We start from the raw sequence: 27,384 nt of genomic DNA, 5'->3' as shown, positions 1-27,384 counted from the left end.
TATGTCTCTGACATTTTAATATTAATGAACTTTTATTTTTAAATTTTATATATTTTTTCAGTTTTTATATTAATTTTAGGATAGGAAGAAACAATTTTTAAAGGTTGAAACATTGTTAGTAATCTGGGAGCACTGTCTTGCATTTATTCTGAAGTACTTTCTCACTCTAAGATCTGATTCTTCTATTCTGAGTTTGTTGAGAGTTTTTGTCATGAATAAATATTGAATTTTGCTGATACTTTTTCTGAATGTCTTGGCATGATTATGTGGCTTTGTCCTGTAGCCTGTGATTATATTTATTCATTTTTTTTTTTAGTATTAAAACAACCTGGCATTCCTGGACTAAATCCTGTTTGGTTACAGTGAATAACTCAAATTAAATCTTGTATTCAGCAAGTATTTTGTTAAGAATTTATGTCAGTGCTCCTAAAAGGTATTGGTCTGTGGTTTCCTAGTGTATTTAGTTCTGTGATTTAGTAAGTTGTTAGGGTTCCAGAATTCTATTATCTAGATAGAGTCAGATAAGCTTTTAAACCTGATTTTGTAGTCCAGCCTGCTGTCACAATAATCCTCCTTATTGGTGGTCTTCAACTTTTTGCATTTGAATCACCCAGGTATGTATGTATATATGTATTTTTAGAGAGGGGTAGGGTCAGCGGGAGAGGGAGAAAGAGAATCTTAAGCAGACACCACACCCAGCATAAAGCCTGACATGGAGCTCAGTCTCACAATGCTGAGGTCATGATCTGAGCCGAAATCAAGAGCTGGATGTTTAACTGACTAAGCCACCCAGGTGCCCTCACCCAGGAATTTTTTAAAATACATATTGACTCCAATCCCCAGAGATTCTCATTGAGTAGATCAGAATGGTGTTTCTGATGCCTGCCCAAATTCAAGAATCTCAGAGACAAAAGCTGTGTCAAGTAGTTCATTCCCACTATATCAACTTACCTATTTGATTATGCTTTGGACCTCAGAATCAAGAATTTTTTAAAATCTGCTTTGTAACTAGTAAGTTAAGAATCAAAGGAAATAACTGATATCATTTGGTAAGTCAGCATTATTTATGTTTGGTTGGTATATTTATATCAACTAGAATTTTTCTAAGTAAAGGTACAGGCAGAAAAAACAATTACTTATAATTTGGAAATGAGCCTAATACAGATAATGCTCATTAAAGCATATGGATTTAAACATTCGTACACCACTCAGATGTTATACAATCTAGTCTGGTAATTTTTATGCACTGTCTTTTCATGGTGGCTGCATTTGGTAAGTGAGGTACTGGCTGGAGGATTAGTCCCAGTGGCTCAGAGTTCACTGGGATTCTTTCATCAGGGATGACTAACTTTTGCTGGCTTTTTCTTTCCTTTTTTTTTTTTTTTTTTTAAAGATTTTATTTGGGGTGCTTGAGTGGCTCAGTTGGTCAACTGTCTGCCTTTGGCTCAGGGCATGATCTCAGTGTCCTGGGATCGAGGCCCACATGGGGCTCCTTGCTCAACAGGGTGTCTGCTTTTCTCTCTGCTCCTCCCCACCCCATCCCCACCCCACCCCCTGCTTGTGCATGCACGCTCTGTCTCTCAAATTTTTAAAAAAGATTTTTTATTTATTTCAGAGAGAGCACAAATGGGGGGGAGTAGGAGACAGAAGGAGAAGAGAAGCAGGCTCCCCACTGAGCAGGGAGTCTGACGGGGTGAGGGGGATCCTCTCAGACCCTGAGATCATGACCTGAGCTGAAGGCAGGTGCTTAACAGACTGAGCACCCAGGTACCCTTTTCCCAGCATTTTTAGGTTACTTGAGTTTCTTGATGGCTCTGTATTGTCACTGGCTTCACAGAATAATTAAAAGCTCACCTCTGTATCAGTTACCTGATATTTTGGTCTTATCTGCTGCTGGCTAACATCCACATTTTTCTCTCATGTTCTTTTCATGGTTAGATTAACTGATTAAGTGGATCTTTGATCCAAGAAGTATTTTTGATTTCTCTGAATGAGTGCATATATGTTGGGGTAATTTACTAAGTGATATTACCCCCTCCTTGAGCTCATGTTCTCCATCTCTATTCCTGGGTGTGGTATTCCCCTGTGTGTATAGAATATTCAGTATTCTACAACAAGCGTATTTGTACTGAGCTCCAGCTCAGATCCAAATAATCTAAATTTATGGAGCCAGGATCAGAGACTCTGCATTAAAACAAACTCTCCAGGGATTTCTTAACTACTTTCAAGAGTATCACCATCTCAAGCCTTGTGAGAGAATTAACTATACGTCTAGCAGTTTTTACTGCTTTATTTGTTCCAGGGATTGCAAACTGGTACCAGGTAGAGATATCTCTTTCTCTGAAAGCTCAGCTTCATCCCAGGGGTAGGGTGTTGTTTTCACTTTCAGGGACCATGATATAATAGTCTAATAATTATTCCTTCTCATGCCCAGTACAATTTGGTAGCTGCCATGTAATAGAGTGGTTCTAATGCCAACTTTTGAGTTTCATTGTATTTGCAAAGTGTTCTTTTTTTTTTTTTTAAGATTTATTTATTTGACAGAGAATAAACAGGGGAAGCAGCAGAGAGCAAGGGAGAAGTAGGCTCTCCACTGAGCAGGGAGCCAGACATGGGGCTCAATCCCAGGACCCTGGGATCATAATCTGAGCTGAAGGCAGACACTTAACCCACTGAGCTACCCAGGTGCACTGAGTTCTGTTTCTTGACATGTTTTATAATTAACTGACCTTACATTTTTACAGATTTACATAGGTAATACCTATGTATGAATGTTTTTGTGCAATTCTTCATGTCTTTCAGGCTTCTTTGATAATGATTGGATCCATTACTAAAATCCTTTTAGATTTAGGATTATAATAAACACAATAGTATTTTATTGGAACACTTATAATTAGCCTATTAATATGTAACCAGTGGGTAGAGATTGCCAATAAAAAATACCAGGCTGCCAGTGGGTAGAAATTTAAAAAACATTTTTTTTCTATAAGGTCATATTATTAAAATACTAAACAGCACATAAACCTCTTGTAATAAATTTTAAATTAGAGGATAAAATCATTCACATTACCAAGGGATTTCTCTTTAAAAAAGAATTTTAGCATCCCTTTAATATCTTCTGAAATATTTATAGGTAGGTAGAAACAAAGAGAAACTGAAAGCTGGAGTGCTTCAGGCTACTGCTGGTTGTGTCAACTGGAGATTAAGATAAAATCTGAAAGCCTAATATTTAAATAAAGAACATTTACATGAATAGTCTCTAAATTTTCACTTTATCAGACAAGAAGCTAAAATTACATGGCTGTCAGGCTCAATACTGGGTACCGAACAACCTTATATCTTTGGAAGCTGGGTTTTGCTGATTTTAACATGTTTTATGCAACTTCATTCTATTTAGTAACTCCAAGCAAGTACAATTATATAGACATACAAACAGACACAGGCTTTATTTCCTCAGTGATTCTAATAAGTGTACAGATGCTTTGACCATAGTCTATAGCAAAATAAGCACAACCACGGAGACTCTGAAATCCCCTTGTGTGATCATGGCTCTCGGCCTTTCACTCTTCCAGTTTTGCTCAGGGTCCTCTCATCCCACTGGAGATAATTAAAACACTGAATAATAGCAGAGCTGAGAATCAGTGTCACGGAGAAAGGTTGCATCTGATGGTCTCCAAGTCAGCCCACCCTGCCCCTTTGATACGTCCCTGGCTGACTGCCACAGATCTGCAAGCTACCAGCAGATTTGACTTTTTCTGTATTCCTAGACAAACTAACCTTGGCTTATATGGAAGGTGATAAATCTGTCCTATTCAGTTAACTCGGACTTCTACATTCAGACCGCCCCAAATAAACTTCTGGAGTTGAGCTCAACTAGAGAAGCAGTCTGCTTTTGGTTAATTCCAACCTCAGATGCACAGAATACAATCTTAACAGTGCAGAACATTTTCAATCACTTCACATAAACAGTTTCCCCATTCACAACTTCTGGAAATCTTTCAGGATGACGTTTTCATTAGAGCTCGCATTTATAAAACTCCTGCTGCCAAATGGTCCACTCCTTGGTTTCTGGTTCACTGCAGAGGGAGCTTAAGGACATAAATTTCATAGACATGTCTTTCTTTTCCTTTTATCACCTTGTAAAATCTTTATATTACACATATAATGTAACGTATAATAATAACAGTTCCCATGAAAAGAATTCCCTTTATTCACTGTCTTTATTTAAGCTCATACATCTTATATCTTCTTTTCTCTCCACAATTAGCCTCTATAAATGAAAGAATCTGAACAGATTTGAAAACTAGGTATAGCAGCAATTTGTGATCATATAACTGTTTTGTCCACACTTTATTTACTTATTAAAAATATTTTATTTATTTGACAGAGAAAGAGTGAGCACAAGCAGGGGGAGCAGCAGGCAGAGGGAGAGAGAAGCAGGCTCCCTGGCAAGCAGGGACCCAGACACAAAGCTCAATCCTAGAACCCCAGGATCATGACCTGAACCAGTGGTAGACGTTTAACCAACTGAGCCATCTAGGTGCCCCTTGCTCACACTTTTTATGTATTCTTTTGCAATCCTATTTGAGATAGATATAGATCTATATAGATACAGATTCCTTCATTCATTTGGCTGCTTATAAACAACATTAAACTCTCATTTGTATAACTCTGTTAACATGATTCAGTTGTTTTCAGCCCCATCTAAGTATCTTCAGACCTTGAGTTTGTTTTTAGAGATCCAGCTTATTTGCATTGATGGTAGCCTGTGATAATCAACTTGTTATTATCAGCTACCATCCACTGCCAATGGGCAGCCTCTCAAGGGTATTGTCCATTTCATTCTTATCATACGGGATGATTGTTGTTGTCTTCAGTTTTACTCCTGGAGTTGTGGTGCAGCTGGTTACTACCTCTCAGTTCACAGCACTTCCCATCATGGGCGCTGATGTTCTGCTCTGTGTTTCCTTATTCCCTTCCATCTTCATTCCCTACTCTGTTCTCATCTCCTCCTCCCCTCCCTGGAAATCATCTCATGTATTAAATGAATATTCTTTCAGTTTGTGTTTTTAAGTGTATGTCTTATTATATGCCTGGCATTTTAATTTCTACACATGGTTTTGTTCTATAATTCTTACATATCCTGGGGATCCCTGGGTGGTGCAGCAGTTTGGCGCCTGCCTTTGGCCCAGGGCGCGATCCTGGAGACCCGGGATCGAATCCCACGTCAGGCTCCCGGTGCATGGAGCCTGCTTCTCCCTCTGCCTGTGTCTCTGCCTCTCTCTCTCTCTCTCTCTCTGTGACTATCATAAATAAATAAAATAAATAAATAAATAAATAAATTCTTACATATCCTAATGTGTCCCCAAGGCACATTGTTTTTCATTTCTGTGTAGGTTACTATGTGTATATCCAGTCCATAACATCTGGCTGCTGGAAAGTTCTCCAAGCTGGACACCTGCCACACTTGCCCCAGTTCCCTTCCTGGGATTCCATTTCCCTACTACCTTATATAATACTGCAGGGAGCATTGACAATATACAACTCAGAGAATTCTTGAAAGAGTTAGTGTTTCCCAGCAAGATGTGCTTGGCCTGTCTTACTTTCACAATCCAGGAAAGTTCTGCTGCTTTTCAGGGAAGTCCTGGTTCTTTTTGATGAAATATAGTCACTTGTCTGATGCTGTTGCCAGCCCTTAGCATTATGAAGCTCTCCTAAATATCAGGCATGGTGTGTGTGAGTAGGAGCTGCTGATATCATTTTTGAAATTAGGATACAGCCCCAAAGAAATGCAATAAGAACCCCTGTACTCTTAGCCTGTGGGGCGGGGTCTAGGGATACAGTGCTGTGCAAAAGCCCCATTTCTGCTCTCAGGGAACTCAGTATCTGGTGCAGTAGTCCCTTTTCATAAGAGAAACCCACAAAGTGAATGTATGTGTACTGACAGTCCTGACAGAGGGGGGTCCATGCTGCAGAGATGTGGAGTGTGGCTCAGTAACAGTGGTCAGTGTGGAAAGGCAGTAGACCAGACTCCTAAGATCTTTCCCATCTTGTCTAATATCGGTCCACCTTTGTGTCGATTTCCTTTCCTTCTCTAACAGCTTTCCTGCTCTCCATTGTATTTGATCCAGCCACTCCAGATATTATAATATATATTTTGTATTACATAAATACACACTATCATTCAATACATACACATGTTGTAGAACACACACCAACATCTTATGTTCAGTTATAATACTTCCAAGTTTAGGAATATCAGTTTTCACATGCAAACTTGTCATTCTATTTCTGGGATTTTATTTTTATTACAAATTTTTTAAAATTCAGGTATAACTGTCAGGTATAGAACATAATAATCTAATACTTGCATATATTGCAAATTGACCACCACAATAAGTCTAGTTACATATGTAGTTACAAAAAAATTTTTTTTATGACAACTTAAAAGATTTACTCTTCTTAGCAACTTTCAAATGTACAATATGGTATTATTATCTATAGTCAACATGCTGTATGTTACCTCCCCAGGACTTATTTTGTACCTAGATGTTTGTACATTTTGATCCCCTTCACCTATTTCTCTCATCCCTTACCACCTGCCTCTGGCAACCACCAATCTGTTCTCTATATAAATGTATAAATGAGCTTGTTTTGTGTGTGTTTTCATTTTTGTTTTAGATTCTAAATAGAAGTGAGATCATTCAGTGTTTGTCTTTCTCAGTCTGACTTATTTCACTTAGCATAATACCCTCAAGGTCTATCCATGTTGCAAGGCTGGATTCCTTCTTTTTTCATGACCAAGTAGTATGCCATTGTATGTGTATACTACATTTTCTTTATTCATTCATCCATCAGTGGACATTTAGGTTGTTTCTGTGTCTTGGCTATTGTAAATAATGTGCATTAAGCATGGAGTTGCAGATATCTTTTTGAGTTAGTGTTTTTGTTTTCTTTGGATAAGTACCCAGAAGTGGAATTGCTGGATCATATGGTAGTTGTATTTTTAATTTGTCCGAGAGTCTCCATACTTGTTTTCCATAGTGGCTGCACTAATTTACATTCCTGCTAATAGTGCACAAGAGTAGTTTTCTGGAATTTTAGAGGAGCGATTTAGGGGAGGGAAAACTATCTGGTAACAAGCTCAAATATTACCAAAGGTATTTGAGTTGGAAAGCTTCCTTTCCACTCTCATTCTCATCCAGAGTTCCACAATTGGCCTACTTCCAAACAATTCCTGTTGCCAGCTTTTCTTACATCCTTCCAGAGGTATATATTCATACTTTTACCTGCATACTTGTGTTTGTACATTAAATGTTATCCTTCTTTTATGAAACTGGCAATAGTTCTTTGCTCAGGTTCCCAGACTCAAAGATTTTTATACCACATTCACATATACACACAGAATTTAAAGAAAATAATTAAATACAAAAATCTGTGCACCCAACACCCAGTTAACATTAGAATATGACTAATACAGTTGGGATTAGAAAATAACTAATCCCATTAAAATATTTTTGAAATATTACCCTTTCTGAAATATTTCTTTCTTGATTCCTCTTCTCTCCCCAGAATCAACTGGGAGTAGTACTCCATAGTTCATTCTTTATTCTCTCTTCCTTTTATCTCCTACCCCCAAATATGGGATGATTTTATTATGGATGGACAATCGATATATTTCTGAGTTTTGGCTATTATAAATCTGTGCACATGTCTTCTGATGGACATATGTACTTCTCTTTGGTACTCAGGAGTTAAATTGAATAGAAGGATATATGTGTGTTTTGCTTTACTAGATACTGCAAAACCGAATTCTAAAATGCTTATACTAGTTTATTCTTCCATCAGCAATGTATGAAAATTCTATTTGCTTCATATCCTTGCTAACACTGGTAATATCTTGTTAATTTTACCCATAATTATTGTTTTAATTTTTATTTCCTGAGGACAAATTATGTTGAGTACCTTTTCATATGTTTGTTGCCTATTAAAAATCCTTTTTGGGAAGCCTGGGTGGCTCAGAGGTTTGAGCATCTGCCTTTGGCTCAGGGTGTGATCCTGGATTCCTGGGATCGAGTTCCATATCGGGCTCCTTTGCATGGAGCCTGTTTCTCCTCCTTCTGCCTGTGTCTCTGCCTCTCTTTGTGTCTCTCAGAAATAAAAAAAAATCTTAAAAAAAAGAAAGAAAGAAAAGAAATGAAAGAAAGAAAGAAAGAAAGAAAGAAAGAAAGAAAGAAAGAAAGAAAGAAAGAAAAATCCTTTTGGGAAGTATTTTTGCAAGTCTTTTGCCATTAAAAAATGATTTGTCTTTTTAATTTTTTTTCTTATTCTAGATATAAATCTTTTGTCAGAGATACATTTCACAAAGTAACTTTCCATTCTGTGACACATCCTTTGTCAGATAAATGTATTGCAAATAGTGTTCCAGTCTGTGGCTTGCTTTTGTGTCTAGTCTTTTTCAGTCTTACTGGTATCTTTTAGAGAATGGCAGTATTGGGGCACCTGGGTAGCTCAGTCAGTTGAACATCCAACTATTGGTTATTGGTTTCTGCTCAGGTCATGATCTCAGGGTCATGGGATCAAGTACCACAGTGGGTTCCATGCTCAGTACAGAGTCTGTTTGAGTTCTATCTCTGCCTTTACCCCCTCCCCTCTTTCCAAAATAAATAAATCTTTAACAAAAAAGAAGTATTTATTTTTAATGTAACTGAACTTATTTTTTTCTATATATTTTGTGGGTTCTATGTGTTTTAAAGAAATTCTTCCTTACTCTGAGGTTATACTTCTGTTTTGGAGTTTTGCTTTGTCATTTAAGTGAAATTCATTTGGGGATGCCTGGGTGGCTCAGTGGTTGAGCGTCTACCTTTGGCTCAGATCATGAACCCAGAATCTGGGGATTGAGTCCCGTGTTGGGCTCCCCCTAAGGGGCTGCTTCTCCCTCTGCCTATGTCTCTGCTTCTCTCTCTGTGTGTCTTTCATGAATAAATAAATAAAATCTTAAAAAAAAAAATCCTTTTGGAAGCGAACTTTGTATGAGGAATTCAGTTTTCCTTTTCTCCATATGGATACCACATTATTACTATTTATTGAGTGGACTAGCCTTTCTTCCCTGATTTATAGTGCCAGCTGTTGATATGTTAAGTTTCCATAGATGAAACCTGTTTTTGGCTCCCCAAATTTACCTTTTCTCTCTTTCTCTCTACATTTGTGTTTGTCTTTTTTTTTTTTTACATAAATGGCAGCCATACTGTGAACAATTTTTTTGTATTACTGTTTTTGCATTCGAATTTGTCTTAGAGATCCTTCCACATCAGTGCATACAGATCTACCTCGATTGTACCCATTTTCTTAGCTGTAAGGTACTAATTCATTCACATTTACCACTTAGTTGAATATAGGGTACCATAAAATATAAGTAACAAATTGTTTTATGCACCAAAATGGAAAAGCATCGCTAAACTATGATGCATTACTTTCCTAACAATCCTGATTGATGAATTACTCATACTAGCTTTTTTTTTTTTAATGGGTGTTTTCAGAGGACATCTGCAATTCTTCCTGCTATCATTTATACTGCTCAGCTTGTGATAGGCATTTTTAGTTTTGCATGTATCTTAATAAAAGCAAACACAGCTTTATATTCATATGGATTTCTTCTGCCAGAGGTCTCATGAGAAGACTGGTTGATGCTTTGCAGGAAAATATTCAGTTGCATTTGTTCAAGGTTACTACAAACATTTATTTGACTGATACCAAATACATGTCCTGCTCCTGTTTTTGTACCTTTCTATGCAGTAATTTTTCTTTTCTTTTCAGTGCCAAATCTTACTATAACTTTTTAAAGAGATTTTAAATGGCAAACTCAACATGTATGGCATCACCAATGGCCATAAGCCATTGGAAGTACTATCAGTATGAACAGCTAATTCCAAGTCTGGTAATGCCAGCTCTGCCATGAAGACTACTTAGCCAATAGTAATTATAAAATGCTAAGTCTGGATTTCAGACATGTTAAATGTGAGAAAAAACAGACATCTTAGAATTAATGAAATAAGGTTGCAGAATTTATGCAACCATTATGTTGATATAACAAACATAATAATAATTATTAGTAAATTGAATAAAATGAGACAGTTACATTTGGGAATCTTGAAAATGCAGGCTTTCTTCAAGGAATTCATGTTGTAGATGTATTCCCCCTAGTTCACATGAAGACGTATATTCAAAGATACTTATTGCAACTCACAAAATTTTCTGACAGTTTGGATATGAATATGAAAGGAGAAAGGTCAAGTTTTCCTTTGGTTCAGAGTACCTGGATAAGTGACCATTTGTTGGATGGGGAAGAGTGAGGGAAAAGGTTTTTCTTGCATATTTGTTGGAGCAGTAATGGGTAGAAGCTAGAGTTCAGTTTTGGGCATGGTAACTTAAGCTTGAGTTATCAGCTTAAGTTGATAAATTCTAGATTAAATTCTAGATCTACAAGTCTGGAATTCAGAGGAGGGTTTGGAATTTAACACATTCTAGTGTTTAACGTATAATACCTTTTAGAGTCAAAGGTCTGAGCGAAGTTACTAAGTGAAGAATTCTAGGTACTGATGAAAAGAAGGTGAGGACTAAGCCCTGGGGCAGGCCAGCATTTAGAAAGAAGGGAGATCAAAAGGAATCCACTAAGAAGTCTGAGAAGTAGCAACCTATAAGGTAGAAAGAAAAATAAAGAGGGCTTGGTGTATCAGATGCCAAATAAAGGATGTGGAAGCAGTGATCAGTTGTGGCATATCCTGCCCACAGGACCAGAGAGGTGAGGCCCAAGAACTGACCATTAGATTTGGCAACGTGAAGGTCCTTGGTAAAATGGTTGTTCTGGAGTGGGACATGTGGTAAAGGGAATGTGTTTGTTTTAGATGGGAGATACTATGGCATATTTCTAAGCTGGTGAAATGATCCAGAGGAAAGGGAAAATTAATAAAATATTTAAAAGATTTTCCAAGCTCTACTTCTGACATGGTTCTACTTCTGAGGGTGACTATATAGGCAGGCAGTAATGTGTGACTAGATGAAGTTGACAGAAGTAGAGTGCATCTGTTTCAAACAGTTAGTTCTTAGGGCTTCCTTGAGTGTAACATCCGCTCCCTTGCACCAAGGATCCCAACTTGGTCAGCTGGGTTGGGACTTGCCTATTTGGGGAGCATCTTCATTGCAGTTGTCAGCTCCCTCTGTTGGTCTAAGTTGTCTCTCTATTCCAGGCCCATTTTGTGCTTGGCCCAGTCAATTGAACAAAACTAGATGGAATCACAAAGTCAAATCTGAGTCCTGAGGCTAGGTCAGTGAGGAGATCTTGGTTTTGAGACCATTCTTGATATAAGGAAAATGCTACAGGAGCACTTTCCTATCCTTTAGAGAACGGGTCAGCAAACTTTTTCTGTGTAGCCAAGCAGCTACTCATCTCTGCTTTGTAGCACAAAAACCTCAATAGGCAACACATAAATGCATGAATGCACGTATTCCAATAAGACTTAAAAAAAAAAAACAGGAAGCAGGCTAAAGTTTGCTGAACCTTGATCTAGTCATTTCAGAAAGGGAAATGAAGCATGCTTTTTCTAAGAGTGACTCATTCCGGCTCTTCTGGGTACTTCCCTATCAAGTTTTTTTAACCACTTGTTTAATAATCCATGCTAAAATTTCTATTTAGGGTTGATTTCAGATATACCAAGCTGTATTTCCCAGGGTATTGGTATAATAATCTTTTTCCCAAGCTCTCTCATTTCCCACAATTTCAACATTGAGTGTTGAATGTAAGTTCCATGGTCCCATCTATAGTCATCCTAATGTCACCTTCATGTTTTGCATGTTGTTTCATACTAAATTTATTTACCACTGTTACTATTATAAGTGAGTATTTATAAAAACAATAATAATTGCTATTTGTTGGATGCTTGAAAAAGAGGTACTGGGTGCTTTCCACAGTTTAACTTAATTCTTGCATCGATGCTGTAAGCAGCTACTATCACTGCATTTATATAACTTTAGACAAGACAGGTAGGTGTTCTTTTCTCCTTATCTTTAGTTTTCTTTAACTATGTGTTTTCTAAATTTTATGGTCATTCTTATTAAAAGCTAAAAAAAGTACTAGCCTTTCTTTTGTCGAGTGTTAAATATATACTGTCTTTCTCTTTGAAAGGCCTGAGATCCCCTACCCATTTTACAGCCTCAGAAAATTCTGGACATTAGCTTCTCTCATGATATTCTTTGAATATCTCCATACGATTTCTGTTAGCTTAGAGGTCAGCACTAAAGAAAATAAGGCAGGGGACAAAGGAACATTTTCTCTGTAGTGTCAGTGTGATATAAGATTAGCATCTTTTTTTTTTTTAAAATCAAAGTAGCTCAAATATGGCAAATAAGTCATCTAGATTGTTTTCACAGCTCCTTTCTATAAACAACTTCTTACTAAGATGAAGAGTCATTCAACAAATATATAGCAAACCTGGTATAACCAACACACAATGTTCTGTGTAGGGGACAAAGATGGCCTTGCACTTCATGGAGTGTAGAGATTAGCAAGAGGTAAAGAATTAATATTTGTTAAGAAAGAGTGATAGACATCTAAATGCACAGAAGTGCAGGATGCTGTAATAGCCTATAACACAAGCACCGAACTTTGTGAAGAGGGCTCATTTTTTGGAATGACATTTAAATTGAGATTGAAGTATATTACTTAGAAAGGGGGGGGGGGTGTCTTAGTCAGCTCTGGCTGCCATAACAGAATACCACAGATTGAATGTCCTAAACACTAGCATTTATTTTCTCACAATGCTGGAGGCTGGAAGCCCAAGATCAAAGTGCCAGCAGGATTAGTTTCTGGCAAGGTTTCCCTGTAGATGTCCACCTTGCTGTGTCCTCAAAGAGCCTTCTCTGTGTGTGGAGAGACTGAATTGGAGAGCAAGTTCAGAGCTCTTGCTCTGATGTCTCTTCCTCTTATAAGGACACCAGTCCTGTTGGATTAGGGCCTCACCCTTTTGACCTCATTTGACCTTAATGACCTCCTTAAAAACTTTAGCTACAAATGTAGTCACATGAGGGGTTGAGGCTTCAGCATGTAAATGTTGTGGGTAGACACATTTCAGTCCATAACAGGGGACAAGGATAGTGTTTCAGGCAGGGGGAGTAGTTCAGGAAAAGATGAAGAGGCAGGAAAATGATGAGGTTTGAGCTTGGGGTACGTAGAGTGTGAAGGCTGTGCTTAAGGCTGTGGTAGAAGGAAGTGATGCCCCAGCTTGAACTCTTTCCAGAGTAAGAAATGTTGAGTACTTCTCTTACTGTTTTAAACTTTGATATTAAAAAAGGCCTGGATTAAGAGAAGATCTAGAGCTCAATAACTGAAACTTTGGACAAATCATTTGTTTGGAGCTTCAGTTTCTTCAACATAAAAATAGGAATGATAACCCTTAGCTTCCTGGCTTGTTGGATTTGGTAAGGTAACAACTGTGAAAGGTCTTCAAAGTCAAAAACTATAATTATTGAGGGTTTTTAAATATTTCACCAAACCAACTAGTTTTTCCTACAAAAATTGCATGAATTTATTATCCCTCCCTTTTGTGGCTCACACACTCAAGGCCTTGCATGGACCCCTGGCCCTCTCCATATATGGCGCCTCTCAGTACAGTATTCTTTCTTGTTTTCTCCTCTAAAACAAATTAGCCTCTTTTTGAAATAAAAAAAAAGTCATGTCACTCTTTCTGAAAAACGTTCCTGTCATTCCCAATTATCTTATTTCTTCTGTGCCATATTTGTCTTGCTTAATTAAACAGAATTTTTCTCAGGCCTCCACACCACCACTGTGCTTCTCTGCTTCCCATGCCACAACAAGGACTAATAGTACCTTTCTCAGCTCCTGCAACATTTTGTGTGATCTTTCATATCATCTCCAAAATTCTGCCTTTTTATACATTAATTTTCTGACTGACTCAGAAGTGGTGATTTTCACTGGACCACATCACTTTATTTTCCATCGCACCCAACTGTCTTGTTATTTTGTGCAAAATATACATGTACTTAATACCTTTATATATGTATTTGTGAGGTACAATATAAGTAAGATTAGTATTTTTTTGTACACATCATAATTTCAACTTAAGTCAGTGTGCTCTCTTAAGAAGTTGTATACTTTGCATCTGTGCGATTTTATATTCCTCGTTTTCCATGGTTTTTTTAAAACCCTCTTCAATTCCTTTTATATTGAAATAATCCAGGAAACTAGAAAAAGGAATAAAAAAATGTTCATAAGGAAATGAGACTTGTTGAAACTGATTTACACAACTTTTATCAGATGTTCATATTTTCTCTTTATGTAGAACAGAAGCCTGTGTCATCATAGCAGTATGTTTCCTGCCATGTAATTAATGTTGTAGAAGAAATTACTCTTAATTGTAGCAGTAGCACAGAATTTAAATTGCTTTCCAGGATGGAAAGGAGAATTAAGACAAAACAGATAATGGTTCCTGAGGCTAGAAACAGACCCAATGCCCAAGCTCCCTTCCTGATGCAGTTACCTTTTATATATTTTCACTCCTGAAGCAGTGTGACAATTTGCAGAAAAGTCACAGCGTTCTTTTCATGAGAAGATGATCAATATAAGTAATCATTTAAAGATGAAGGTGACCAAACTATGATCCACAATAGTCTTTGAACTACTTGAAAAACACAGACAAACCATGCGTTAGCTTTGCTTAAATTTTGGAAAATAAAGTGTTAGTACACATAAACATGTTTTTTCTTTGCATCGAAAAATTCTCGTCTATTATTTATCTGCTTGCTAAGAATAAAAGTGTTACATAAGAGTTTGATTCCTCCCCCCCCCCCCCCTCCCCGCCCGGGAGATATAATGCAAAGATTATTCAGTTTTCCATCTGTGCTCTCTATACCACCACCTAGTGGAATAAATGCCAGTTTACTTGTCAATTAAAGTTGGGGAAGGAAATGAGTAAGAGGAAATTTATCCCACAACAAAATTTCCATGATGACGAGTTCTTGATTTTAGTATAATGCAGGTTGTGAAAAATACATGAGTTCAGAGTGCATAAAAATCCAGACATTTGTATGGTATCTAATTAGATACTTATAAGTTTGTCCACAAATAAGCAATTTTACTCAGAAACTTAGAAGCTAGATAAATTACTGAGGCTTTGTCCTGCAGATTGTATTTCTAAGTTATCTTGGGAAGCTTCTCTTTATTACTCCCTATAAGAGTCCATAAACATTTTCTTTTTAAGTGTTATGCTTCAAAGCTCCTCTGATATGAAAATATCGTTGTATTTACTTAACTGATAGGTACATAAAGTGTGGAGATGAGTTGGTCAGTTTTTATCAAAGCTGGGAAGAAAGACAGGAATGTATTTTTCTGACGTTCTCTCTCCCAAACAATAAAATCAAAAATAGGCAAATGAAGCTTTATGACTTTTCATTCTTTACTGGTAGGGAAGTCCTGTCCAACCCTAACTAAGAACAAATCCAAACAAGTAAAAAACCAAAACCCGTCGTTGCTTGCTGACTCTGGCTATCCAAGCCTTTCTTGGTCTCATGGTCCCATGGAATGCAAATGGAATCATCTTTCCATTTTCTGAGAGTTGCATGCCTTTCAGATGGTATCAATGTGCACATATACAAACACATTTTTTATGCCCATGAATATTTTACCTACCTGATTTTTGATGATCTGGGGATAAGTAGTGAGTGAGGGACCTTGGGCCAATGGTAGTAGAGGGGAGATATAATGAAATTCAGGGGAAAAAAATGTTCCTAGACTCACTATTAGCCAGTTCATCAAACAAAGCCACAAAATCAGCTGGAGTTGAGTCTCTTCTTATTCTTTTTTTTTTTTTAAAGATTTTATTTATTTATCCATGAGAGACACACAGAGAAGGGTAGAGACACAGGCAAAGTGAGAAGCAGGCTCCATGCAGGGAGCCAGATGTGGGACTCAATCCTGGGACCCCAGGATCATGCCCTGAGCTGAAGTCAGAGGCTTAACCGCTAAGCCACACAGGCGTTCCTCTTCTTATTCTTACCATGACTGACTCTTACCTCCATCTACTCAGAAAGGACTCTGGTGAAGACTGGATATAAGCATTTTATATCCTGAGACTCTCATTGTAATAGTCCTATTTTCTTATTCCTGATGGTCTTGAATAGCATAGAATAGCCCAGTGACCTTTTTTGCCTTTATAATATATAGCCCTCAAAACTTTCAGACTTTTAAGTTTTCCCCCTCAGTAAGCAACTGACTAATTACTTGTAACTCTTTCTGTGCAGGAGACAAAAATAAGTTTTGCATTGTTGGCTTATGATTTCCCAGTGTTTGTGGGAAAGACCATTTTCTTTTCCCTTTTTTTTTTTTTTAAGATTTTCTTTATTTATTCATGAGAGACACAAAGAGAGGCAGAAACCTAGGCAGAGGGAGAAGCAGGTTTCTTGTGCGGAGCCTGATGTGGGACTCCATCCCAGGACCCCAGGATCACACCCTGATGCAAAGGCAAATGCTCAAACACTGAGCCACCCAAGTACCCTGGAAAGACCATTTTCTGTCTTTGTCATCATGATATAAGTTCCTGAGTCCTTCATGCTCTGGCTTTTTAGGGAATATTTATCTCATCTGGTATCTTTGCCTCTAGTGAAGCCACACTCTTGTTGTCTGCTTTGTGTGACAGCCAGGTGTGGTAATGGCACACTCACCTCTACCCACCACCTCCTGGGGGCCCCAGGCAAGTCTTAGAGTGGTTAGTAATCTGTGAACACAGAAGGGGAAGTTAGAAAAGCAAATATTACATTTCCTCTCCAAAGACTAAAATCCTGTCTGCGTTCTTTCCCTTCTCAATTCCCAATCAATGCAACATTGCAGAGTGTTATATAGCTAGTTGTCAAAAATATATTTCTCCTCTCAAAGCCCTACTAACAACAAATTTTGACAAATTTGCCTTTCCCCTAAAATCATAACTAAGAAGGCAAAGCAAAATGAAACCTCAGCACTCCATTCTTTGTGTTTTCTTAAAAGACCATCTGGCTTTGTGTAACTTAGCTTTAGAAGTAACAGCTCCTGTGCTTTAGACGGCCCCTCTGGGAGACAGTTACAGATCTATTCTAGACTTTGACTGGTGTCTGCATTTAAATTAACAGTTGTGTGTACTTTTCTCTATCGCAGCCTTCTCTTGGAGTCAAGAAGCCTACCAAAGCCCTGCTCTTTGTAATCCTGAGCCCAGTGGGACCTTATTTTTCAAGTGGAACCTTTAAGCCAGTGTCCTTGTGGGCCAATCCGAAGTATGTGAGAGCCTGGAAAGGTGGGACTGGAGACTGCAAGATGGGAGGGTAAGTGAGTCTGTGTTTCTGTCTAAAGAAAAGAGTCCTTCACAGCCACTGAGTTATTGCCATCTCAAATCAGTCTGAGTATGTATGATAATATTCAAGTTGAAGTGCCTTTTTTTTTGTTTTGTGTTTACTTTTCAGTGTCAAATTGTGCTAGTTCCGGGGCACCTGGTGGCTCAGTAGGTTAAGCGTCTGCCTTTGGCTCAGGTCATGATCCCGGGGTCCTGAGATCACACCCCATGTTGGGCTGCTGCTCAGCGGAGAGTCTGCTTCTCCTGCTCCTCCTCCCTGCTGTGCACATGTGCACGCTCTCTCTTTCTCTCTCTCTCTTCTCTTAATAAGTAAAATTTTTTTAAAAAATTGTGCTAGTTCAAGGGATAACCCATGGCCCTTTATAAGGGAGAACCATCAAATGCTCTACAGAGGCAAGAACTAATAACTAAAGCAAGAATAACAGTGCTTTGAATGCACTGCCCCTGGAGGCTGGTGCTCTGGCTGCAGGCAGGCAGGTGCCCGTAAAGAGCATCTGGTGCTGGGATGGAGGCTCTCAGTTGGCTCCGAGGAGTCCTGTCTGGGGAAGGTGCCCGCTTCACTCAAGTGCTGTCTTCATTGCCACAGATTGTAGCCATACCTGCTGCCAGCTGGCTGAGGGACAACCCTGCTTTGGCTCTGTCAGGCCGGTTTCATTGGCCATATGTAGCTGGCTGGAAATAAAAGAGCATTTGAAAAGTGTTAGACAATTTCAGGGGTGGACTTGGCCGTGATATGAGAATGCCCCTATGGGTGAACAAGAATAGCTGGATTAACCGGTGTGAGCTCTTCCTTTGTATACGTTAAGTGCTGATGTGTATCACATACTCAGGCAGCAGCAGTCCTGGGAGGTGATATGATGGCAACTTTTGGGCTTGGGGAAAACTTGTGGATTCAGGGAGCTCTGGGAGTGTCCAGCGATGTGCTGCTAGGATGTGAGAGAGATGTTGACAGCTGTCTTTGAACCCTCTGTATCCTTCTGTATTTTCTTTTTCTTTAAAAAAAAAAAAAAAGGTTAGAAAGTTCTGTGTCCTGTACTCCCTACACGTTTAGCAGCTGCATTCTCTCAATGGCTAGAGAAATCCTAATAAAATCCATTAAACCAAGAAGTCCTTTTTTTTTTTTTTTTTCCCTTTTGGTGTAGACCATTCCTTCCTGACTACATTTGATGCTAAGTCAGGTTGAAACAACTACTTTTGTTTATTCTCTTGGTATCTTTTTCACTTGTTCAGACTTCTTCACAGAGCATATGCAGCCCTGCCCACCATGTGTATCACTTTGTTAGAACTTCCCCTAGAGTTCATGTTACACTAAGTCAGTCTTGAAGAGGTAATAATAAGCTAGTTTTTCCTCTTTAAATCTTGCTTTCTAGCTCCCCCTACCTGCCCAGGGTAAAGATAACATGGGGACATTGAAAAATTGCAAGGAAATCTTTTTAGGGGACATTGAAAAATTGCAAGGAAATCTTTTTAGTATTGGGGATAGATTGTTACTTACTAGAAAGATGACATAATGCAGTATCACAGAATACATGATCACTGAAGGCCAATTAAAAACTGATATTTTCTGGGATCCCTGGGTGGCGCAGCGGTTTAGCACCTGCCTTTGGCCCAGGGCGCGATCCTGGAGACCCGAGATCGAATCCCATGTTGGGCTCCCTGTGCATGGAGCCTGCTTCTCCCTCTGCCTATGTCTCTGCCTCTCTCTCTCTCTCACTGTGTGCCTATCATAAACAAATAAAAAAATAAAGTTGTTTAAAAAAAAACTGATATTTTCTATACAATACGAAGAGTGAACCCTAAAGTTACTATGGACTTCCATTAGTATTAGTGTATCAATGTTGGCTCATCAGTCAACAACAGTTCTCATCAGAACAAGTGTACTTATTCAATACAGGAAGTTAATAGGGGAAACTGAAGTGGGTGACAGGGCATATGGGAACTCTTTTTGCTCACTTCTTCTGTAAACCTAAAATTGCTTTAAAAAATAAAGTCTAGGGACGCCTGGTAGCTCAGCGGTTAGCCATCTGACTTTGGCTCAGGGCATGATCCCGGGTCTGGGGATCGAGTCCCACACATCGGGCTCCCTGTGAGGAGCTGGCTTCTTCCTCTGTCTATGTCTCTGCCTCTCTGTCTCTCATGAATAAATAAATTAAATCTTTAAAAAAGTCTATTATAAAAAAATTAATACTTTGACTCATTAGGCTGAAGTGGACCATGATCAATGGAAGTTGGCTTGAAATCTCTTAGAGAAGAGAATATTGGATCTTACAAATAAAAGCATAAATGACAAATTGGAAGGCAGTAACCCAAAGGGTGGACTTTTAATCCATCTATCTGTTGTTTCCAAGAGGTTCTAAAACTGTCTATCCCTGTACTTTCAACCTGAATAAGTGCAAGGGAAACACAGGATTCTGCATTTAATATCAACCTATTTAGTTGGCAAAGACGTTTGGCAGCCCGCTTAAATTTCATTATTGCTTCTTCTCTAAACCAATTAATAGTCGCCTTCTAAGTTTTTTAGGACCTCTGTAATCAACTGGCATTTATTAAATAGCTATTGATTCTCCTAAGCTCAAGAACTTTCTGCTTTCTCAGTAAATCTGAGGAAGAGAGAGAAGATTTTCTTTATTCTAAGATGATTTCACTTTTTTGAAGGCATCAGAGATAATATTATTCTTTTATATCTGTTGAGAAAAGTAACAGAAAGGCACACAGCTGAAGGGAGAGTTCTAGCACAGTGGTTCTCACCTGTGGTCACAAATTGAATTAAGCTTTACCAACTACTACTCTCTGGGTCTCACAGCTAGAGACTGGTTTTTTTGGTCTGCTGTATAGCCAGAGTGTCAGAATTTTTTAAATTAATTGATTAATTTTATTTAATTCAAGTTGGTTAACGTATAGTGCAATATTGGTTTCAGGGGTAGAATTTAATGATTGATCAGTTGCATACAGACACTCAGTGCTCATTACGTCACATGTGCTCCTTAATGCCCATCACTCGGTTACCCCATCCTCCCTCATCTCCCCTCCAGCAATCCTCTGTTTGTTCTCTATAGTTAAGTCTCTTATGTTTTTCCTCCCTTTCTATTTTTATCTGATTTTATTTTTCCTTTCCTTCCCCAATGTTCATTTGTTTTGTTTCTTAAACTCTACATATGACTGAAATCATATGATATTTGTCTTTCTCTGATTGACTTATTTCACTTAGTGTAATACTATCTAGTACCAACTGTGTCATTTTAAGATTTCATTATTTTCATTATTTTTGATGGCTGAGTAATATTCCTGTGTGTGTGTGTGTGTGTGTGTGTGTGTGTGTACGTACACATGTATATACACCATATCTTCTTTATCCATTCATCAGTCGATGAACATCTGGGCGCTCTCCATATTTTGGCTATTTTGGACATTGCTGCTATAAACATTGGAGTGCATGTGCCCCTTGGCACTATTTTTGTATCCTTTGGGTAAATACCTTGGACACTCAGCTAACCGAGTCACCTAGGTGTCCCATTTTGAATGTCTTTTTATGGATCTTAGAATACCTTGATGTGAGTAGACGTTATGACCCAGGTTGCTATAGCCATAGTATAATGCCTATTTCCCATAGTTTTTCTAGAATGTTTTAGTTATTAGTCAGTATTCTTTTCAGTTGCAAGTCAGAAAACCAATTCAAGGGGTGCCTGGCTGGTTTAGTCTGTGGAACATGCAACTCTGGTTCTTGGGTTTGTGGGGTCAAGCCCCACATTGGGTGTAGCAATTACTTAAAAATTATAAATATATATATTTAAGATTTATTTATTTATTCATGAGAGACACAGACTAAGAGAGAGGCAGAGACATAGACAGAGGGAGAAGCAGGCTCCTTGCAGGGAGCCCAATATGGGACTTGATCCCGGATCCCGGGATCACGACCTGAGCCCAAGGCAGGTGCCCAACCACTGAGCCACCCAGGCGTCCCTATAAAAATATATTTATTTATTTATTATTATTTTTTAAAGGTTTATTCATTCATGATAGACATAGAGAGAGAGAGAGAGGCAGAGATACAGACAGAGGAAGAAGCAGGCTCCATGCCGGGAGCCTGATGCTGGACTCGATCCTGGGACTCCAGGATCACTCCCTGGGCCAAAGGCAGGCGCCAAACCACTGAGCCACCCAGGGATCCCCTATAAAAATATATTTAAAAAAAGAAACCAACTCAAACTATCTTAAAACAGAGAAGGGATTGAGTGGCTCATGTAAGTGGGATAGTAGCAGTGGACTGCTAGGTAGGGGCTCAAATCACCATTGCCAAGTTTCTTTGGCCCTTGTGCATGTCCTGCTCACCCACCATCCTTCTCTTCAACCTGTTTCTCTCTCTGTCTCTTGCTCTTTCCTTTCTGCTTCCCTCTTCCTCCTCTCTCTTGTCAGAGTTTCTGCCTGTGCATTAGCCTACAGCTCTCCTACTTCAGATGTTTTCTCCTCTTAAGGGTAGTGATCATGAACACAGTAGACTCCAGGTTTATGTCCTAGCAAACAGGCTGCCACTACCCTCAGAGCGTAAAACAACATCTTTCTTCAGGTTCCCTACATTAAAATGAATGAGTGAGCAACTCAAGGAAGGGCTTATATGAGCGGCTTAGGTTACATGCTCACCCTTCAATTCAGTTGTGCAGGGCAAGGTATCATGACTGTCAACCCAAGCAGAATGTCTCAGCTCCAAAGGAAAGGCAAAGTGAATATAGTGGGAAGCAGAGCTGTGCAGATGAAAATGGCAGACAGCCACTGTGAATGTGGCTCTTGAGCTTAACTTATACTTTTAATTAGACAGTTTGGTCTGGACCAAATGTAAAATAGATACTTTAAAAGGCCTAAGGTGAGTATTTTGTGGAAGGTGACATTAATGCTTTGTAGTAGCTATTGTATGTTTGGTTGTTTCTGCATGTTTGTTTGGGGCTAACATAATTCAAGGGTGGGGTTAGGGTTTCTTTCCAAGTCCTCGATTGTCATATGGTAGTGTTCGGACTTGTTTGCTAATGTCCCATGCAAGATGCCACCCAGGTGTCCCAAAGACCTGAGGATTTTGGTACAAGAAGATAGTGGGGGGATCCCTGGGTGGCGCAGCAGTTTGGCGCCTGCCTTTGGCCCAGGGCGCAATCCTGGAGACCCGGGATCGAGTCCCATGTCCGGCTCCTGGTCATGGAGCCTGCTTCTCACTCTGCCTATGTCTCTGCCTCTCTCTCTCTCTCTGTGTGACTATCATAAATAAATAAAAATTTAAAAAAAAAAAACAAATGCTTTCTGTATTAAAGTCTACTTAATGTTAAACTTTAAAAAAAAAAGAAGATAGGGGGACTAGTATATTCATAATCAATGTTTCCTCTTTCTTAAAAGGAATTATGGCTCATCACTTTTTGCCCAATGTGAAGCAATGGATAGCGGCTGTCAGCAGGTCCTGTGGCTCTATGGAGAGGATAATCAGATAACTGAAGTTGGAACTATGAATCTTTTTCTTTACTGGATCAATGAAGATGGAGGTAATTCACTCAAATTTCAACTCTTTGCAATTTGTCAGTCATTTTCAATAGGGCTGGAAAGAAAAGAACTGGGACCATAGAATAAGGAGTAAGTAGCACTAGCCCAGAGGCTAAGAACTACTATGCTTTTGTTTAAGTAGAAATGAGTTTAAATTCACAGAATTTATAAAGATTTTGTTTTGGGGTTTGGGCTCTAGGTGTGCTTATAATTGAGATATCAACTTAAGGAATTTAAATCTCCATGATTTGAATATTTGCTGCCTTATCCCCTCTGCCATCTTCTAACCTGTTTTCCTATCTGAAATCCCTTGCGTTTTTCAGTGGTCATTCACCATGTGCTATATGTGGAAAATGCTGTAGTGATAAGCGTAGTCTACTGATACTACTGATATGAAATTTAGTGTATCCTCTTGCTAAAAGTCTTTTCACAACTATTGCCCTTTGTACATATTTTGATAATACATTAGAAATCTTCAGATTTACTTGGGAGCTCAATTTGATTAAAACACAGTATTTTTAAGGGAAGGTTTGTCCATTTTGGGATTATACATAGATCCGGATTCATTCAAGGCTATTAATATGTCTCTTCTATAAAAATTAGTATTTCTTCATTGCCTTAAGTATCCTGAATACTCATTATCTTTCTTTTCTAATTAGATAACAGAGACCATAGGGATTTAGCAAAGTGTTGACAATGGCTGTGGTATTGGATGAAATGACCAATAATGGGGAAAAATAGAGCAACCCGGGTGGCTCAGCGGTTTAGCGCTGACTTCAGCCCAGGGCGTGATCCTGGAGACCCGGGATCGAGTCCCACATCGGGCTCCCTGCATGGAGCCTCCTTCTCCCTCTGCCTGTGTCTCTGCCTCTCTCTGTGTGTCTCTCATGAATAAATAAATAAAATCTTAAAAAAAAAAAAAAAGCAATGGGGGAAAAATAGAGGTATATGCATTTATTTCCATTAGACTTTTAATAGTCATAAAAATTTAAAGACATCTTTTTTAGGCTTGTTTATGTTCTTAGGCTATTAATTATTACAGTACTGAGTATAGAGACTAGACATATAAGTTTCCAAATACTTATGTAGTCTGAGTATTCATTTCAATTAAAATTCTAAATGAAATTTTTATTTTAAAGTCGCTACAGTGACTTCTATTGCTCTTTTATTTTTTGGCTACTAATAAAGGAAAATGGTGATTCAGATGTGGCTGACTTCAGAGCTATGAGCATTAGTTGTAGATTAATAAAATGAGCCTTATATTCCAGTCAGAGGTAGAATAAACAGAAGGTGTGGTGAGTACACCTTGTCCTAGGGTTGACCATTGGTAATCCTTGGCATTTGAAAAGCCAGATGCAGAGCATGCTGATCCTTCCATTCCTGTTGTTTGTACTTGGCACTGTTTAAAAACAAAATTTATATTGGAATATTCGTGATTTCTAAATTTGAGTCATTGCATATGACATATATCAAAAGCTAAGCTTGAAAGTTGACAGCCAGGGTTGCACTCTGTATTTAGGAGATAATAGATTAATTCAACTTATTCTTTCCACCTGCCCACTTCCACCTCTCTCCCCCACAAAAAAATCCACACAATTCTAAACAAAAACAATTACATCATACAGAAGTGGTACCATCATTATTTATGGATAGGAGATGTCAGGATTTAAGTACAGTCTGAATCAGAGCTACACAATTTAAACAGCAACACTAGAACCTTGTCCTGGTGAAAAATTATTGCTTATCCAAACAATCATCATGAACCATTTCTGCCATGACTTTTTTAAAGGTCAGAATAGAAATGAGTGAATTTGGTTTTTGACTCTTACAAAATATACCAGACCTTAAGAGTTCTATTCAGATTATGGTTGCCTGAGAGCTTTAGTTTTCATGCTCTTTCAACTTGAGGGTGTTCACCGAACAGAACAAATAAAATTTGAAGAAAGCGGGAAAAGAAGTGGGATAAATGTTTGGACAGTACTATAAGAGAAGTCAGGAGAATGTCAGGAATAACCTTTGGGCTAAAAACAAATGAAGGCATTGAAGGGAGCTCCACAGTGACTTTGATTTATACCATGTGGCTTTTGGAAAATACAAAGAATAATGAGTTGAAAATCAACAAAATATTGATTTTTCACAAACTTTACCCCCTGGAGGTATGAGTAGAGTTCTTTCAGTAAAAACCTGCCATCTTTCTATGAGCACACTCACTACCACTTTTGGACAAGATGGTTGCTCCACAAAGGTATATAAAGTAGATAATCTGTGTTTGCAGCACATGCACAGTAACTATCTGTGGCACTTGGCCTGTAACTCATGAGGTTTTGATTCTAGTAACAGTGACCCTGGGAGTAAGATCACACAGCACTGCTTCTCTGCTTGCTGTGTTGATGAGTGATTTACCGTACATGTTTGCCATTCACTGTTGGAACAATTTTACCTTGCACTGGATTCTGGAGATGCCCTGAGAATAAGACCCAGTTATGAGGTTGAGGTTTGTTTTTTTTTTTTTTTTTAAGATTTTATTTATTCATAAGAGACATAGGGAGAGGCAGAGACACAAAGAAGTAGGCTCCTCTCAGCGAGCATGATGCGGGACTCGATCCCGGGACCAGGATCACGCCGAGTCAAAGGCAGATGCTCAGTCACTGAGCCATCCAGGTGTTCCTGCGGTTGAGTGTAGAGTGAGTTTGGGAGGATGATCGTGGCAATGAATGTTGGTGTTACTCAGGCTGCTCAGGCCCCATGATCCTTTTTTCAGACATCAGGCATTTACAGACTTTGGAGCACTCTTCCCTCAGATGTGTGTGTGGCTTGCTCCCTGCTTGTGAGTCTTTGCCCACAAATCCCCTTCCCAGTAAGACTTTCTTCAAGCATCTTAATAAATTACAAACTCCCTCCCCTATCACTCCTAGCATTTTCCTTTGCCTTTCCTGTTTTTTTCTTTTATTTTCTCCATAGTCTAACATGCTATTTAACATAATAATTGTTTACCTCTACCTGTTAGAAAGTAAACAGGAGTTATATCAGTTTTGTTTAGTGCTATATTCATAATGCGTAGATAATCCAACTGCACTTGGTATAGGCACTCAATATATATTTGTTGAAAAAAATAATAATTGTGCTGATGGTATTTGGGCACTTCCACAAACCCACATTCCTAGTTTTTGTTAGAAATTGACTTTGGGATGTCACAGATGACTTCTGCTGTTATTGCTTCGAAATTCTTCATCTCCTACAAATGATTTCTTTGTCAAAAACAAGTTGTATATGTAGGCTCTGTTTTCCTCATGTTGGGCAATCTGGAGCTAGTTCTGGCTCTTGTAAGTATGTTTGTGGTTGCAGAGGAAAATGAATATTTCTCACCCAAATGTTGTCATGTCATCATCTCTGTCTGGCAACCAGAGAAACAGATGTTCTGTGCCTTGACCTTAGGCTAGTGGTTACAGTTTTGGGTGTTAAGTATATTTCACAAAACTGCACTTGCACATGCGAGGCCTCTATTTTTATTTAACTTCATGTAGTCTTAGAGCTCAGCAAGCTTTAAGAAAGGTCCAGTTTGGAGGCACTGGAAGTATGTTTGTCTATATGTGTGGGGTCTGTGCACATATACAACACATAGATCCTACATTTATGTATCCAGCTAGCTAGCTATTGCAAAACACAGGTTTATTTTGAGATCAACACTTCTAAACATGACAAAAAGTAGCCCTAAGAACATTGCCAAGAACAAATTTTCTTCCTTCCAGAAAGTGGTTTTGAGCAGATGATTTTTAGAAACAAACTTCAAAAAAATCATACTGCTGTCTCCTAGCAAAGAGGATTATTCATTTATTTTATTTTTTTTTATTCAGAAACACTTATTACATACTACACTAGGCCAGGCAAAGTGCCAAGTTTGGGGACACAGGACTGAATATAGAGTTTTGGTCTTTCGGATAGCTTGGGTGTTGGGGACGTCTAATGTAACCACGGTGGAGTAGGTGAGCCTGGACCACAGTATCTAGAAGAAAGGACAGTGGCCCTAGTGTTGGGACACAAGTTCTGATCCTGACTGTCCTCCAGTGTCACCAGTCTTGCAAGTCATTTAAGTTTATGGAGCCTCTCTTTTTGTATAAAATATAAGGATTGCATGAGGTGATTTCTGAAGTCCTTTTTAGCTGCTTAAAATCGCTTAGGGGAGCTTAAAGATACCAATGTGATTTCTACAGTTCTTGCTAGCTGGTGATCCTTTCAAGCATAACCATTGTTTATTGTTCTGCAAACACATGATAAGCAACACATCTGTTACAAGGTTCAACATCTTTATAAAGTGATGATTTAAGTTTTAAATTTCTCACTAGATTTAGACTCCTGGGTGCCAGATGTGGGGAAGAGAAGGGGTTGTTGAATACTAGAAACTTTTTCTAGTATTGTGAGAAGAGCTTGTGTGGTTGTCAGATCATGTTGACTTTTGTAGACAGATCATCATACCAGC

General features: G+C 38.6%; 1 protein-coding gene across 3 annotated transcripts in view; it reads left to right on the top strand.

Annotated features, from left to right (window-relative positions):
* The window catches only part of BCAT1 (branched chain amino acid transaminase 1), a 107,318-nt gene that overhangs the window by 60,454 nt on the left and 19,480 nt on the right, over positions 1-27,384 (top strand). For all 3 annotated transcript variants that reach the window (XM_055318915.1, XM_055318914.1, XM_055318916.1), the window contains exons 6-7: positions 17,198-17,361; positions 22,767-22,909. In XM_055318915.1, the coding sequence (XP_055174890.1) occupies positions 17,198-17,361; positions 22,767-22,909 (307 nt within the window). The remainder of the gene's footprint in view (positions 1-17,197; positions 17,362-22,766; positions 22,910-27,384) is intronic.

This window comes from Nyctereutes procyonoides, unplaced genomic scaffold (genome assembly GCF_905146905.1).
Source record: "Nyctereutes procyonoides isolate TBG_1078 unplaced genomic scaffold, NYPRO_anot_genome, whole genome shotgun sequence".
Lineage (NCBI taxonomy): Eukaryota > Metazoa > Chordata > Mammalia > Carnivora > Canidae > Nyctereutes > Nyctereutes procyonoides.
Note: the sequence above shows the minus strand (reverse complement) of the source record. Positions and strands in the feature narration are given on the sequence as shown.